This window comes from Staurois parvus, unplaced genomic scaffold (genome assembly GCF_062004578.1).
Source record: "Staurois parvus isolate SC_StPar_1 unplaced genomic scaffold, SC_StPar_1.0 ptg000047l, whole genome shotgun sequence".
NCBI lineage: Eukaryota > Metazoa > Chordata > Amphibia > Anura > Ranidae > Staurois > Staurois parvus.
In genome coordinates this window covers 3,742,707-3,760,185 of record NW_028317843.1, presented here as the reverse complement: position 1 = coordinate 3,760,185, position 17,479 = coordinate 3,742,707, and the positions used below count along the sequence as shown (strand labels likewise).

At 41.0% G+C, this 17,479-nt stretch overlaps 1 protein-coding gene across 1 annotated transcript in view; it reads left to right on the top strand.

Annotated features, from left to right (window-relative positions):
* Positions 1–17,479, top strand: part of LOC149470394 (fibrocystin-L-like) — a 209,947-nt gene that overhangs the window by 119,434 nt on the left and 73,034 nt on the right. The window contains exons 39-46 of the mRNA XM_089664463.1: positions 2,110–2,355; positions 4,243–4,392; positions 6,791–6,968; positions 10,597–10,753; positions 13,589–13,745; positions 16,594–16,673; positions 16,771–16,900; positions 17,130–17,259. Of these exons, the coding sequence (XP_089520589.1) occupies positions 2,110–2,355; positions 4,243–4,392; positions 6,791–6,968; positions 10,597–10,753; positions 13,589–13,745; positions 16,594–16,673; positions 16,771–16,900; positions 17,130–17,259 (1,228 nt within the window). The remainder of the gene's footprint in view (positions 1–2,109; positions 2,356–4,242; positions 4,393–6,790; positions 6,969–10,596; positions 10,754–13,588; positions 13,746–16,593; positions 16,674–16,770; positions 16,901–17,129; positions 17,260–17,479) is intronic.

The window sequence follows — 17,479 nt, the reverse complement described above, 5'->3', positions numbered from 1 at the left end:
TCAGTTTTCTTCCTGGTTTCTGGCTTAGGCCAAAATTATGTCATACTTCCCAGAAGTCTTCATTAGTATTTTTTTTCTTTCATCTAGAGGAGGGGCTTTCTCAGCTAAGCACACCCTCCTGTCGGCATGCCTGAGCTAAGGGCAGATAGATTCCAGGAAGCAAATGCTACATGAATCATCTGCTCTTATGCAAGATGGCCATAGCTAGAAATGGCAGGGGGGTGTTTTTTAACCGTTTCCATACCGGGCACTTTTACCCCCTTCCTGCCCAGGCCATTTTTCATGTTTCAGCGCTCTCACACTTTGAATGACAATTGCGCGGTCATACAACATTGTACCCAAAGTAAAATTTTATCATTTTCTTCACACAACTAAAGCTTTCTTTTGGTGGTATTTAATCACCGCTGGGGTTTTTATTTTGTGCTAAATTAACAAAAAAAGACAGAAGGTTTTGAAAAAAAAAACACGTTTTTCTTTGTTTCTGTTATAAAAGTTTATAAATAATTGTTCTTCATAAATTTAGGCCAAGATGTATTCTGCTACATGTCTTTGGTGAAAATAACCCAAATTAGGATGTATTTTTTAGTTTGTAGGAAAGTTATAGAGTTCATAAACTATGGTATAGATCTGAATATTGATCAATCCTGAAGCACTGACGGCCAATCTAATTTCCTGAGGTCCAAGAATGTCAGAACAGTACAGATATCCTCCAAATGACCCCTTTTTGCAGAGTAGACAGCCTGACGTACTTCAAAAGAGGCATTGCAAGCTTTTTGAAGTTGTATTTTTTTGTAAATATTTTTCAGAAAATGAAAAAAATGAAAAAAAGTATTTTCACTATTTTTTTTTTACATACTGCCACCAGTGCAGTACAGCGTCATCATATAACTGGCATGGCGGTGATCAGGGACACTGACTGGTGACAGTATGAAAAAAAAAATATATAATTTGTTTTTAATTTTTTTTATTATTTTTAATTTTTTATTACATTTTTGTTCTTTTTTTTTAAAGATTTATAGCTGTGATTTGGCCACGGCTAATCACATGAAACAGCTGGGCTGTGATTGGCCCAGCTTGTGCATGTGATCGCTGTGACCATTCACAGCTAGACACAGTAGCATACAATGGATGGCATGAATGAGGCCATCCATTGTATACAACTGTTATGTGACCTGCTGTGATTGGTCACAGCAGGTCACATGGTACCGGCAACGGGGCTGGTACTCAGATCTGTCATCGGCCGTGTCCGAGGTACACGGCTGGTGACAGATCACCCGGAATGCTGAGGGATTTTGCCGGCCACCAATCGGGCATTGGCCGGGCGGCAAGAGGTTAAAAGTGATTTCTCAACAAAATAATGCATGGAGACATGGATGGATGGATGAGTTTGCTTTGAATATTTAAAATGAATTAAATAGCATTTTCAGGGTGTGGTGCTCAGATGTAGTTTAATTCTGCTATAAAGAGGTCCAGTTGTTTTGCTCCTAATGGGCAAAGTACAGATTTGCTTTAAAGATACATTTAAAAATACATTCAATGATTTATTTTTTTACAAACACATTACGTGATGTATTTTTATTTCTGCCTAAAATGAAGCTAGAAAAGATAAAATGTAATGAGCCAACTAATTAATAATAAGAACTCATGCTAAGCTCATACCTAGCATATTGTGTGTGAACATGCATTTGGCACATTTTTTTATCGCTACACACAGGGAGCCAAAATGTGCCAAAGAAGCTCCTGCGCCTTTCCAAGCTTCAAGCTTTGTGCCTTTTTAACTGCTTGTTTTGGTGTGTTTTTTATGTGTTTTGATGCGCATGAAAATGCACCTTTGCTTCCCGTTTTTGAGGTTCCATTAGCAATGAATGGTACTGGAAGTCTGATACATGGTTTTGGCTTTTGCACACTTTCATGGATTGCTCAGATGGGAATGGAGCCTACTGTCACTGTAAAAAAATCTGCAACAAAATTTCCATATAACGAAACCCTTGGTTCTGATCCATTATGTTTTGTAAATTGCCCTCATCAATGAACAGTTCATAACTGTATATCTATTGTACAACCAATGCAAATATCTAAAGCTCTTTCAAATGTCTTATTTACTAACAGGGCCATCAGGAACCACCATCTCTGTTTATGGCACACGGTTTGGTTCTGATGCCACAAATGTTACAGTGACTATTGGAAATGCCACATGTATCATCAACTTCATATCAGATACTTTACTGAACTGCACAGTGACAGACCACTGGGGAGGAACATTCCCAATATTGCTACAGAATAAGAAAGGCTTTGCAAGATCCAGCGCAGCATTTACATATGAACTGAGTATGACTAGCATCTCTCCAAACCAAGGTGAGTGCCATGAGCAGTTGGGGGCTGCTGGAGAGACCTAGGAAGTTCTAAGGCTGGGGCTAGAGTTACTGAGGTCACGTTATTTTTATTCTGATGATGAAAAGTCAATTTCAACTCCTGGAGACTACATTGATAGTGATTCTTCAAAGCGATTTGGGTCCTATGTCTCTGCAACTTGTGTATGGTTCAAACTTTGTTACTGTATCGATCAATCCATCCATCCTAAGTAAAGCTGGTTGTCCTCTCTTTCAATTCTGTCTTTTACAGTCAGCTGATTCTTCTAATATATCCAGACATCTTCAGTCTAGTCATCAAGGCTTCTAGTGAAAGAATCTATTTGCTTTCCTTACTCTCTCCAATATTCTTAGAATTCTTTGCTAACACAGAGTGACATAAAGACCATAGCCTGGACAAATCTAATCTTCATTCTTATAGACAGATCAATCTTTTGAAAATGTTTTCTAGGTCTCTTATTCTTGCTCTTTCAAGTTCCAGTCAGTGTTGTATTTCTTGTCTGTGGATTTTTTTATTGTCACTAATTGAAGGAAGCACAGTCTGTCTACTACCTTGTTGGTAAAACCCTAGTTTTACCTGAAATCTCATCTTTTCACTCTCTTTTTTAACTTTCAATATGAGGCTCTTGAGGTCCTCTACATTTTCGGCTATTAGCATAGTGTCATCAGCATATCAAAGACTGTTGATGCTTCTTCCTTAAGTCTTGAAACCTGAGGATCCCCATGATGTCGATGACCAACTTCTCTATGATCATGTCCATATACGGTCAATAAGTCACTCGGGAGACCCCTCTCTTTTGTTTACAATGCAGTGGCAGGGACTAGGAGATGTTGTTCAGTTGGAGTGAAGTGACAGGATTGGACGTGTCAGTGGCACTTGTCTTCTATGTGGGAGTCGTTCACTGTGATTATTATGGTTCAATATGTTTTTGTTTGCATTTTCTTCAAGACAATAATGTGTACATCACAAGAGTACGAGGACTTTCTTGTCCATGTAAGAAAATATTTGTTGACAGTAGAGTTTGAATACACCTTGAGTTAGAGGAGCCCCCGTGAAATCCTACAAGGGTAAATGCCATCACTTAGTGTGAGCAGTCGACAAACAGGGGTTTCGTTGAGAAACCCAAAAAACCAAAACCAACAAAATAACTAAAGGAGAAGGGTGATGGGAAGGAGTGGCGGTTGTGGGTTGAAGCTAGGCATCCAGGGGAAGAAATTTGTTAAAAAGCAAGCAGAAGGGAGAGGCAAGGAGGGAAGCAAGAAGTCTTTCGTGTGACTGATGTCCTACCTACATCTATTGGAATTAATATTGATCTGCACTGCTTGAGACATAATTAACAGTGGATTCACATTGTGTTTTTTTTTAATGAATGGACTTTTTAAAAAAAACTGTGTGTGGTGTGTTTTTTTACCTCCCTTTTGTGAATGACTAGGGGTACTCCATACTCATTCACATAAGGGGGGGTGGTATCTGGGGTTAACCTTATAGCTTTCCACCCACAGACCCCAACAATCCCTAGCCTAGTATTATAGGGAAGAGACCCTTGTCCTTATCAACATGGGTATGAGGTGCTTTTCTAGGGAGGTCTTCCCTGGCAAGGTATCCTGCTAATGTTGGGAGCATGTGGCCTGGTGTGGTTTAGGAGGGGGGCTGCACATTCTCCCCCCTTTTCCTGGCTTGCCATACGACATACTCAGACATACACATATGACAAACAATACTGGTAATTTTCATGACTTTTGTGCAAATGCTCAGACATTCACAAAGCACATTTTTGAGTAGCATTTATTTATTATGAAATTAATTTTTGATTAGTATTTATTATTATGAAATTATTATGCAGCCAATTATTTATTTCTTTATTCTGTTTAGGAAGCTTTGGTGGTGGATTGATACTCACTATTGCTGGCTCTGGGTATGATAAGATGCTATCCAAGGTCCTCGTCTGCAGCTCTGAGTGCAATATAGACCAAGTGAGAACTAATGCAAGCTTCCTTCTCTGTGAATTGCCTTTGAATAATAGTAAGTGACTGAACTACTCAACAAATCAACCAGCTGAACACATCACACCTACAACTTCACTGAAAAAGATCAGCAGAGCATATTAGAAATGCTTACGTGTTATTCAGTCTTACAGATGATATGCCATACTTCATAAAATGATTATTAACATATTTGTGTATGCAACAATATTTTTCTCAATATTTCTCATATCCTAAAAGACAGTAAACCATATTAAGTTTGAAAATCATTTTGTGGAGTAATGCTTATTACTACAATATTTTGTTAACAGTTGGCATGTAAAAAAAAAAGATGATGTGTGCCAAATAAGATTTGGAGAGGCAAACATTTAACATAGATCCAGTGGCGTGTTTACAGCAAGGCAAACAAGGCAATTTTCAGGGGAGCGGCGCTGCCCCCTGCTGTTATAAGGCAGTGTCTTCCCCAACAAGCTCATCTGAGCTCCCTGATTCCCCCGCCAGCTTTCCTGCAGGTTCTCCACACCTGCCCCTGCACTCAGGACCGGTTCTCCTGCCCTCCAGCAGGAGCATGCTTTCCTCTCGGGGTGCTGGTGGGGTGGGGGGCACCCCGATTTTTGTGTTGCTTAGGGCAGCACAAGGGAAATATGCACCGCTGCATAGATCCATTTATTTGAAATTGTTCACAAAGATGCCAACACATTTCATGAATAAAATACACCCCCTTCTTCAGGGCTATAAATCACATGAAGCATAAATGAGATTATCAGTAAAAATAAGACCAACATCATCTAAAAATGTGATTATATAATTAAACAATAATATAGTTTTTAAAAAATGAAAGAGATAAAAGTAAAAGAAAAAAACACCCATAAATAGATGAACATGTATATAATTATAAAGAATACAAAATATGGGGGTTATTTACTAAAACTGGAGAGTGCAAAATCTGGTGTAGCTCTGCATAGAAACCAATCAGCTTCCAGGTTTTATTGGCAAAGCTTAACTGAACAAACTGAAGTTAGAAGCTGATTAACTACCATGCACAGCTGCTCCAGATTCTGAGCGCACCAGTTTTGTTAAATCTCCCTTATTATCTCTAATTATCTCTATTATCTATACACACTCACTGGCCACTTTATTAGGTACACCTTGCTAGTACCCAGTTGAACCCCCTTTTCCTTCACAACTGCCTTAATTCTTCATGGCATAGATTCAACAAGGTGTTGGAAACATTCCTGAGAGATTTTGGTCCATATTCACATACTGTTGCCTTTCTATCACCTCGAGTCTGCCCATTCTCCTCTGACATCAGCAAGGCATTTTCCTTCACACAACTGCCACTCACTGGATAGTTTCTCTTTTTTGGACCATTCTCTGTAAACCCTAGAGATGATTGTACATGAAAATCCCAGTAGATCAGAAGTTTTTTAAATACTCAGACCAGCCCATCTGGCACCAACAACCATGCCAATTTGAAAGTCACTTAAATCCCCTTTCTTCCCCATTCTGATGCTCGGTTTGAACTTCAGCAAGTCGTCTTCACCACATCTACATGCCTAAATGCATTGAGCTGCTGCCATGTGATTGGCTGATTAGCAATTTGTGTTGCCAAGCAATTGAACAGGTGTACCTAATAACGTGGCCAGTGATTGTACATAAGCAAATGATAAACTAGGTAAGTTTACCACTGTGGAGTTTAATAAATTAGACACAACTGGACTACACTAAACTTGTTCATTCAACATCACAGTTGTACTGTAATCTGATATTTGCCTTTTTAATGTGAAGAATTTTAATACAGATGTCTCACAAGTTTAAATAATATGTAATGCCTAATGCTGAAGGAGCTTATTTGCTACCTCTTGAACTTTTAAAAAATGTGTTTTGTTATATCTCTTGGATAAGTGCAAAAATACCTGTTGAATCTTCCAGAAATCTTCTGGTCTGAAAACGTCCTGCACTCTTGGCCGCTTCCGCACTCAGATATTTCATATAGATAATATATTTCAGATATGTTATGGACTACAGAACCCCTCCTTCTATGTTATGGCAGAAGTGCTCTGTAGTTCTAACACACTTTCTGTTCTAGGGTGACAGTGCAGTGAGTAAGCGTGGTCACCCTTTGACAGAACGTGTGCACTGGCAGGATCACCAGGCAAAAATAAAGCATGCAAACAAGCATGCACATTAGGAATTCAAAGCTTCAGAACTGCATAGGTGTTTTAGGTCAGTGGCTCAGAAAGCCATTGGAACACTATGGCAGCCAGTCTACTGTCATTTACAGGAATAGAGATAGGAACAAAAGCCTCTGTACTTTCTTAGAACAGGTTTAAATATCTCTGATATTGTATCAAAAAGTTGTCAATATGCAATATGATGATAAAATACACAGAGAAGTGATAAACAACGAGGTTATTTTTTTATGTCTTTTTTTTCAGATACAAACGCTACTTCTCAGATCTGTGATGTTGGTGTGAATAACATAAACAGTACTGTCTGGATCAAAAACTCTTTTACCTACTCTACTGCGCTAACCCCTCTTATATACGATGTTGCCCCCAAGAGAGGAGGAACCGCCGGGGGGACCAGACTCACCATCACTGGATCTCAGTTTGGGTATGAATTATACTTGTAATACTTTCTAATGGCCATCACTGCAAGCTGCTTTCTGCTAATTAAAGTTTTCCACTGTTTACCAAGCCAAGAATTATAAGTTCAATTCAGCAGTGTCATCTGGTAGAGGCCGAGCTGACAAGATGGCTTCTCTTACACCTCCTGTCCAATACCACCTGGAGCTAGTGATAGGGTGTAACAGGACAAGGAGTGGTGTGATGCCTGCATGGGGGGGCTGATACAGTGGGTGGTCTGATGACAGTTTTGGAGGACTGCTAGGATGCTCATAGTGTAACTTGTGCAGGGTTCTGGCAGGTCGAGCAGGAAGACGAACCAGGGCTAGCAACAACTGAGTAGGAGCAATACTGAATAGGAAGGCAGAAGCTACAGGAGATCTGGAGTCAGGAGGTAAGCTTGGTCAAACACAAGATAGTGCACCCATCCACAGCAGGTAATCACTCCATGTGTGAATACATGTAAATGGCTGACAGTGTCTGCCTGTCCTTGATTTGTATGAGATTTCTTTCCACAGCTGATTGGAAATACCTGCTGCAACAATACACTGATCCAGGTGGTGTACAGCACTAATCAGCCGGGTGCATGGGCCCTAAAACTTTAAGAAGCTGCTATATTTAAGCAGCATGCTGGATAAGCAGACCATTATTCATACACAAAGTACAGCACTCTGGGCCCTCAGTGATTGGACGTGTCCCATGCATAGTGCTCAAATTAAACTTCACAGCCCCTCCTGGGGTGAATGCTACACCATCATGCTCCCTGTGCCTTAATACTAGTACAGAGGCTGCAAGTTGCAAGCATGGTTCATTGCACTCTGACAATATGGGCTCAGTCTAAGGCAGTGGTGGGCAAACTGCGGCTTTCCAGCTGTTGCAGGACTACAAGTTCCATCATGCCTTTGCAAGTCATAGCTGTAACTGTCAGTTTTGTAATGTTGTAATGCCTCATGGGAAATGTAGTTCCACAACAGCTGGAAATCCGCAGTTTGCCCACCCCTGGTCTAGGGGATGTATTTTTAGAATTTTGTTTGCTGAATAACACATTTTTTGCTGAACAGGAGAGGGGCTCAGGGATCAGGATACACCTGTAGCACCCCCCTAGTTAGCTTGGGGAGCTCTAACTCAGTTGTTAGTCAGGAGGGTTGAGTAGCAGCCTGGGTGCAATAGTTAGCAGGGTAAAATTGTGGTCAGAGCTGAGAGGCTCTGCAGACCAGCCCTCTGGAATTTCCCCCTTGTTCTAAAACTTTGGAGAAAGGTCTAGAAGCAGTGGGTGGATCTGAGGAGAGGCTGTACTCTTACAGAATCCTGGCAAATCCCCAACAAGAGGCGTGGCAGTGGGCCAGGATAACTTTAAGAGTAACTGAGCCTGCTCAGCTGGAGGAGAGTTGGAGTGTGAGAGCAGGAGAGAAAGAGAAGGATGTGAAGCTGGAGGCAGGAGCCTGTGAGGGGGCTCAGATAGAGAGGAGCTCACCTGCAGACAGAGGACCTTGAAAGAAGGAAAGCTCAGGACTTCAATGGCCCCCTGAGAAAGAACAACCTGTGAGGCAGGGAAGGAGCGGCCCAGTTAGAAGACCTGGTAGCAGCCACCGACCTACCAGCAGCACAAGGGAACGACTGAGTGAGTAGGCCTGCACTCCATGAGCCTGATAGCGGAAGGAGCACTCTGGAAGGAAACCAGATTAGCTGCCACCCAGGATTGTCTTATTGTTTTAAAGGGACAGGCACTGGATCCCCTACTTAGGAATTCCTCCAGGCAGCCAGATATGAGGGGAGTCTGGGGTGGTACACTGGGAGAGACTGGCTAGCTCTCCAGATGAAGATTTTTGTTGTACAGACTAGTAAATAGTTTCAGGGTGTTTGTCTTCAGTTCCAGTTCCATTGGGCAACCCATACATCCCTTACCGCATCCAAGTTCATAATCCCCTAATAAAACATCTAAACAAGCTCAAGGACTGGTAAATGTCTCTTGGATGCAAGTCCGATTGGGAAATGTGTGTGCTGTGCAGGACTATAGGGGGACCCAAAATTTTGGAACTCCTAGGGAGGTAGTGCTACACATCAAATAAGACCAGAAGTAAAAGGACAGCTTCTCATTAATCTTTTCTCAGCAGCCTTCCCTGGATGTAGCAGGGGATGGCCAGTATATCTAGGACTCTATAAGAGCAGTTCCAGTCCATATACTGTATTATCCTCTGGCACTTAGTTCCCTTCTAACACTTGCACACCCTAGAGTCCACAGCAAAGTCTTTACTCACAATGTCCCAGGAGCTGTCTGCGGCTCAGCATTCACAAGTACTTCCTCAGTGAGGGAGACAAAAGATCCTTCTCTAGGCCAGGATTCCAGGATGATGCCCTCCAACAAATAATCCTTTAGCAATCTTTTCAAGACCCTCAGCCCAGCACCTACTGCAATTTCTTCCCTCATTATCTATCTCCCAGGGGGAGCAGCCCCAAAAGACCTGGAACCCTCCCTGGAGAGGAAAAAACAAGTCTGAACAGGCCTCCCAAACATTTATCACCTCCTCAGCTACCTTCTGGATGCCCCCTTCCAGGGATTGGCTGAGGCTTGATAAATATTCATAACCAGATATTTGAATTTCCCTGCCCTGTATTCTGGAAGCTTCCCCCAGAAGCAGGTGAGAGAAATCAAACACCCAGCTTGGACACTCTGACCAGACAAAAACAATCAATTACTGCTCCACTGACCACAGTGAGGCCAAAAACTAAATTTATATAGTTATATATACTCTATATACCAAAAATAGAGCTCATGAGCATGGAGGGTTGGTATCAGTCTAGTGTGTATGTATTCTCAAAGAAAGAAGGGCTTTGCTGCCCTCAACTGGCTGGGGCATTCCAGAAGCCAACTGCAGAAAACAAGAAAAAAGAGGGTGCAGTGGCCTAGTGCATTGTTCCAAGGGAGTTTAATACAACTGTTAAAAACATAAATATACTCACAAACAAAGGAGAAATACAGCGGTTTGAAAATGTTCTATCAACAATCGCAGTGGTAGGTAAGACCAGGATGGGTATATATGCCAGGTGAACACCATCCGGGATCTGCGCTTGCTTACACGTTTCAAGGGCAAGCCCTCTTCCTCAGTGCCAAAATGTTTTTGGCTATGAGGAAATGAGCTTGTCCTTGAAAAACAGAAGCCAGTGCAGATTCCCAGACGGCGTTCACCTGGCATATATACCCATCCGGGTCTTACCCACCATTGTAATTGTTGATAAAAACTAAATTTAGCCTAGCAGCCTACGTAGAGAAGGGTGCTACATTGGTAAGATCATTATCTTTGAATCAATTATAATGTTAAAAGTTGTGACTTTCCTTATCGTAGAAGATACATGATTTATGGTGTCACGATCAGGTTAACATTAGACCAGCAGCTATTTTGTCTGTTTAAACAGAAGCTCAGGGGTTGACAGATCACCCATGGGAAACCCAGGACACCTCAAAGGGAAGAACATAGAAACAGGTGAAAGAGGGTAATCAAACAGTATCAGGAAAAAGGAAGAATGAACAGTTCATTTGTTATAGGCAGAATATGTTATTTTCACAAAGTAAAATAAATGGAAATGTCTAGTGATCAGAATTTTTCTTTTCTTTGTAGCAATAATGCCTCCCATGTCACTGTCACAATTGCTCAGTCCCCGTGCATTGTTCAGTCAGCTAACGGCACACAGATTGTTTGCATTACCACAGCCCATTCCCCTTCAGAAAAAGCCAAGGTCCGGGTGAACATTGAAGACCAAGGAGTAGCTCTAATGGTAAGATTTTACATGAATCAATATCTTATGACATCCTTACTATTAATAACACCTACTACCCTGTAATACGTCATAGACTCACTATTAAGATTCTCCCTCTTAGATTGTAAGCTCCACGGAGCAGGGCCCTCCTAACTCTCATGTATTGAACTTTATCATTGCTGTATTGCCTCCCTTTATATTCTAAAGCACTGAGCAAACTTTTGGTGCTATATAAATCCTGTATTATTATGATAATAATAATTATTATTATTATTAAGGTATAATTAAAGGCAAAACTTTTTTTTTTAGTTTTGGATAGAGTGGTGAGGAATTAGAACACTTATTAGGGTTTTTTTTTGCTGTCTGTGCCCCTGTTAGGAAGATTCACCCTCTAGACTTGTCCTGGTTACCTTTTGAAAGTGAAGTAAAGAGAACCCCAAATTTTGGATTGTCCCCAGAAAAGTAATAGAGGGGAAATTTTCCAATGCGGACACTAGTTCTGGTCAAGGAATTCCCTTAATTTGCTGGGATTACCCCTTACTTCCTGTTTTGTCTATGGGATAAGAAGTGAAGGTAAATCTCCCCAATGGGCCACAGCTGTAAAAAAAAAACCTTACAGGGATTATAACCCTCCTTTACTCTATAAAAAAACAATTCCTATAGTTCTACTTTAAATAATAAAAACTATTCATGGCAATGCTCTTATGTGTGCACTGTAGAGGAAAGGGAGTCATGGACAGAAGTGGGTTCTCTAGAGCCAAGGATTTACCAGTGGATGATGTCTTTATACCCAGATGTTTGGCAATGGAATCTGTATTATTGTTGTCATTGTGTTAGTGAATGCAGTATAACATGCCTCACTCTTAAACCAGTAAACAGAGAAGGTGGCAGCTCATAAGTTGAATGGGACAATCCTGTACAGATACAGAATACAAATGGTTTCCTAGCATCATACATGGATAGACCTTACAGAACAAGTGTCAAAGGTTCCAAGAAGGGCTTATAAATTGTTGGTGCTATGAGTTTTAAACTGTTAACTTTGTTTAGATCTGTTAACTTTAAGAGCACATTTTACCCCACGTCACCCAAAAGAATGGTAATGCAGGAACCACAATGTTGTCCATTGCAATGCGTTTCCTATCAAATGGCATCCTAATGCACTATTACTATGTGGTAAACCACTGCAACAGACCATAACACGCATGACGTGTTATGGTGCACTGCATTAAAAAGAAGGTCCACATTTGATTTTTCATAAGCATTCACAATAAATAAGCTGCCTTGATGCAGTGGGCCCTAACAAAAATGTGATGATCATAGAAATAATACTGAATAATAATGGACCATTTAAAAAAAAAGGAAAATGGACATTTAACTTGCTTCAATGGGCAGCATTGCTGCTGTTCTTATATACAAGTGCTTGAAAATATGTGAAGCAAAGTTATTGTTTACAGGCTAGACTCTGAGATAAAGTTAAAGGATAAGTTCACTTTTACACAAAAAATAATAAATGCACAATTTTGGCAGCTAAAAAAATGTGTATTTATTATTTTTTGTGTTAGGAGCCCCTAAAGTATTATACCAGCGATCAGCAGATCGCCAATGCCATACAGGTCATCTGCAGACTGTCAATGTGTCTGCTTGCTTGTACATCCTGAATCTATGAACTACCACAGCGCTCACAGCGCATTCTGGAACATAGACTTTCTGGCTATGTCACTGGGACCTGAAGGTTTAGAAACTTGGTAATGAAGTGAAGTTAAAACCCCCCCTACAGGCCACAGACCTTCGTAAAAACACATTCAAACTCTTCCCTATGCTATCCAAAAAGAAATAGCTTTTGGCTGAGATAGATAGATAGATAGATAGATAGATAGATAGATAGATAGATAGATAGATAGATAGATAGATAGATAGATAGATAGATAGATCTTAAAAGAGGGATAATTGTGAAGAACAGGGGAACAGAAAGATTTAGTTGCAAAAAGAGACAATGAAGAGCTAGGCAGTCTATAAAACCCCTCTCCGCAGTTTAATATGTTGGATTTAAAAGTTCCTTTTTTGTTTACATTAATGTGTAAAGAAATGCCCGTAGCAAAAAAGAAAGAAGAAATGGCGCAGGGCATACATGACTAGGTCCAGAGTGGGGAAGGAGGAACAGAAAGGGTTAAGGCAGATCCAAAGGGTTTGTTTTGATAGTGGGGGTATTTGGTTGGTGGAAGGTTGAGAGTAGGTGGGGTTTCCTGCACCTTAGGGTGGGGGGTTTCAGTGAGGGAGCGTCAGTTGAGCTGGAAGTCAGGAGTGTGAGCTTCCCTCCCGCCCTCCCTGTTTTTGGTGAGTATTGGTCCCTCCAGGTAAAGGGGGGTTATGTTGGTTCCTGGGCGGTTGTTGGTCTTTGGAGGCGGTTCTTATCTTGGAAGGTAAAAACAATGGTGTGGGACCCATCGGTGGTATGGGATGCCCGGGGACATTCCCAGTTAACCAAGGTTTAACTGGAATGTGGTGGTGCTGCACTGCGGACAGTATGGTTGTCTCCGAGTTGGTTGGTTGCGGCTGGAGGCCTAGTGTATATGGTTGTCCGCAGGTGCATTTCGGATTGTTTGGGGGTACCTTCGAAGACCAACAACAATTCTTTGGGTTTCTGTTATAAGGAATGGTTGGTGTATTTAAATTTGTGTTGTTAATAAAAGGCCATGTTGGCCATTTACTCCAAAATTGGTGTCATGTGTTTTGTAAGTATAATTGGTTAAGGGGAAAGGGGGGTTTGTACGGAACGGTCATGGTGGTAATGGGGAGTGGACAAGCCTATCTCTGGTGCAATAGTCATGTCATTTTCATGTTTGTCTGTTGCAGGACAATGCTGACTTTTTCTACATCGATGTATGGTCCTCTATATACACCTGGGGAGGAGAATCTCCCCCAGATGAAGGTTCAATGGCTATCATCACTAAAGGACAGACTATCCTACTTGACCAAAGCACTCCAGTGCTGAAGATGCTACTGATTCAAGGTAGGGTCAAGCCAGTATTCGAATGTTCATTAAGTCCCGGTAGACTTTTCATTTTTTGTATGGTCATAGTGGGTATATTGTGCATCGGAGCCTTCTCCCATATTTCAAGGAACTCTATTCAAAATATGCTTTACCAATAGCTATCTGGGTATACACAGTATGCTTATAGATCAGAGCAGGATGCTTACAGAATGGAGTTAAGTCCTTGATGGGACCCAGCTTAGTTTGAAAAGTTAATGAAAAATATGAGAGAAAAATTGTACGCTGCCAAATGTGAACAAAAAAAAACAACAAATAACAAAAACCAAAGCAAAAAGTATAACAAGCTGCTGCAAACACATGATATACAGTTGCAAGAAAAAGTATGTGAACCCCTTGGGATTACGTGGAGTTTTGCATCAATTGGGCATAAAATGTGCTCTGAACGTCATCTAAGTCACAACAATAGAAGAACACAGTCTGCTGAACATAATACTACACAAACATTAGATGTTGCCATGGTTTAATTGCACATAACATGTAAACATTCACAGTGCAGGGAGGAAAAAGTATGTGAACCTTTGGACTTAATAACTGGTTGACCCTCCTTTGGCAGCAATAACCTCAACCAAACATTTCCTGTATTTGCAGATCAGACCTGCACAACGATCTGGAGTAATTTTGGACCACCCCTCTTCACAAAACTGTTGCAGTGTAGCAATATTCTTGGGATGTCTGGTGTAAATCGCTCTCTTAAGGTCATGCCACAGCATTTCAATCGGGTTGAGGTCAGGACTCTGACTGGGCCACTCCAGAAGGCGTATTCTGTGCTGTTGCAGCCATTGTTTTGTTGAATTACTTGTATGCTTTGGGTCATTGTCCTGTTGCATCACCCATCCTCTGCGGAGCTTCAGTTGGCGGACAGATGGTCGTACGGTTTCCTGCAAAATGTCTTGATAAACTCTGGAATTCATTTTCCCATCAATGACAACAATCCGTCCAGGCCCTGAGGCAGCAAAGCAGCCCCAAACCATGATGCTCCCTCCACCATGCTTTACAGTGGGGATGAGGTTTTGATGTTGGTGTGCTGTGCTTTTTTTTCTCCACACATAGTGTTATGTGTTCTTCCCAAACAACTCAATCTTGGTTTCATCTGTCCACAGTATATTTTGCCAGTAGTGCTGTGGAACATCCAGGTGCTCTTTTGCAAACTTCAAACGTGCTGCAATATTCTTTTTGGACAGCAATGGCTTCCTCCGTGGTGTCCTCCCATGTACTCCATTCTTGTTTAATGTTTTCCTTATTGTAGATGTGTCAACAAAAATGTTAGCATGTGCCAGAGATTTCTGTAGGTCTTTAGCTGACACTCTGGGATTCTTCTTTACCCCATGCAGCATTCTACGCTGTACTCTTGCAGTCATTTTTACAGGACGACCACGCCTAGGGAGAGTAGCAACAGTGCTAAACTTTCTCCATTTGTAGACAGTCTGTCTTACCGTGGACACATGAACATCAAGGCTTTTGGAGATACTTTTGTAACCCTTTCCAGCTTCATGCAAGTCAACAATTCTTGATTGTAGGTCTTTTGAGAGCTCTTTTCTGCGAGGCATGGTTCACATCAGACAGTGCTTCTTGAAACCAGTAAACCCAAAACAGGTGTGTGTTTTTTAAGGGCAGGACAGCTGTCAGCAACACATCCAATATCATCACACTGATTGGAGTCAAGGTTGTCTCACTCCTGGCTCCAATTAGCTCTGGGAGAAGTCATTAAGCTACAGCTTCACCTACTTTTTCCTCCCTGCACTGTGAATGTTTACATGTTATGTGCAATTAAACCATGGCAACATCTAATGTTTGTGTAGTATTATGTTCAGCAGACTGTGTTCTTCTATTGTTGTGACTTAGATGACGTTCAGAGCACATTTTATGCCCAATTCATGCAAAACTCCACGTAATCCCAAGGGGTTCACATACTTTTTCTTGCAACTGTATGTGTCCATCCCATGTAAAAAAGAATATATTAGTGAAAAGTGCTTTGCTGCTCACAAATCATATAAATATAAAAAAATCATAAAGTGTAACAAGCAATATATAACAACTCCAACGTGAAAAGTCCACACAGAAGAAGGAAAAAGAACTCTTCAGAAAAGAACTCTTCCTACTGGTGACTGAAACCACAATCCCAGTGCTGTAAATCTTCAAATCATCACCACAGTGAACATGAGGTATAGGGGGACCCTCACCTTCTCATATAGACCTGTGTAAGAAACAGGTCAACCAGACATCTCCCCTTCTAGTGGGGGTTTCCCCTCTGTGTATGTAATCACTGTATCCTGGCTGGCTCTGTGGGTGGAACTCAACAACCATAAAGAAAACCATAGTGCAGCACGCTTCTTAAAACTTCATGTAGTTTATTAAAAATATATACATTCACATGGTAACCATAATTAAAACGCAGTACAAATCATGTAATCACCAAGAAGAAAAGTCCTAATAAGCTGAACGGTGTTCTGGCTCTGATGTCACCCGGCTCCTCCCCACGCGTATTGTCACGCACCACGTGACTTCACCCCTGATGGTTGTAGTTGTTGAGTTGAACCCACAGAGCCAGCCATACCGTTGACAGCTGCATTTGGAGGATACAGTGGTTACATATGAGGGGAGGAATATCCACAGAGGAGACATCTATTTCACTAATATTTTTAGTTTGACAAGTTGTGTAGTACAGTAAAGTAGACTGACATATGATTGCTAATATGTAATGTACTTCATTGGGTAGTGTTTTATTAGACTAGTATATATTGTGCATTCTGCTTTGGTGCAGTTAGGTAAGTAGAGTTTAATATGTATACCTGTCTTTTCACACCAGGAGGAACTCTGGTATTTGATGAAGCTGACATTGAGCTCCAGGCTGAGAATATTCTTATCACAGATAATGGTGTTTTGCAGGTATGGCAGACCACAGAGATACTACATTATAAGAGGATCCATGTACTTAAACATGATTGATTATAATAAGTTTGGTTTGCTTTATGTTTATATTTAGATTGGAACTGAGGCTGCCCCATTCCAGCACAAAGCTATCATCACTCTACATGGACAAATACGCTCCCCTGAACTACCTTTGTACGGGGCAAAAACATTGGCTGTCAGGCAAGGAACTTTGGATCTTCACGGTAAGTCACATTTTATTTTATTACATTTTATTGAAATAGATCTCACTAATATAACAAAATGCATAGAAGTCCAATATCAACAGGATAGCATAAAAGATATCTTTGCATGACGTAGTTACAGTACTTAATATACTGGATTTTTGTTTTAATATTAGGGCAGTGATTAATACATTTAATATGCAGAAAAATACAGCAAAGGCTAATTCCAACCCCTGTTGATGTTTTCCAGGTATTCCAGTGCCGGTAACTTGGACCCGTCTGGCGGAAACTGCAGAGGCTGGAAGCTCTACTCTGCTTCTACAGCATAGTGTGACTTGGAAAGCTGGGGATGAAATTGTGATTGCATCAACTGGACACAGGTACATGCGTCATTATTCTTCACCAGTCACATCACACACCAATGGAGATTTATAAGGTGCTATTCAATTTACGTGCAGTAGATGTTAGGCATCCTATAATGACAACTGTAGGACTGGAGCTCTGTGTATTTAAAAAAAAAACTCACAGGATTCCCTTCTCCATTGAATCTGAAATCAAAGTGGAAGAAAACACTTAATGGGGTTTATTTACTAAAACTGG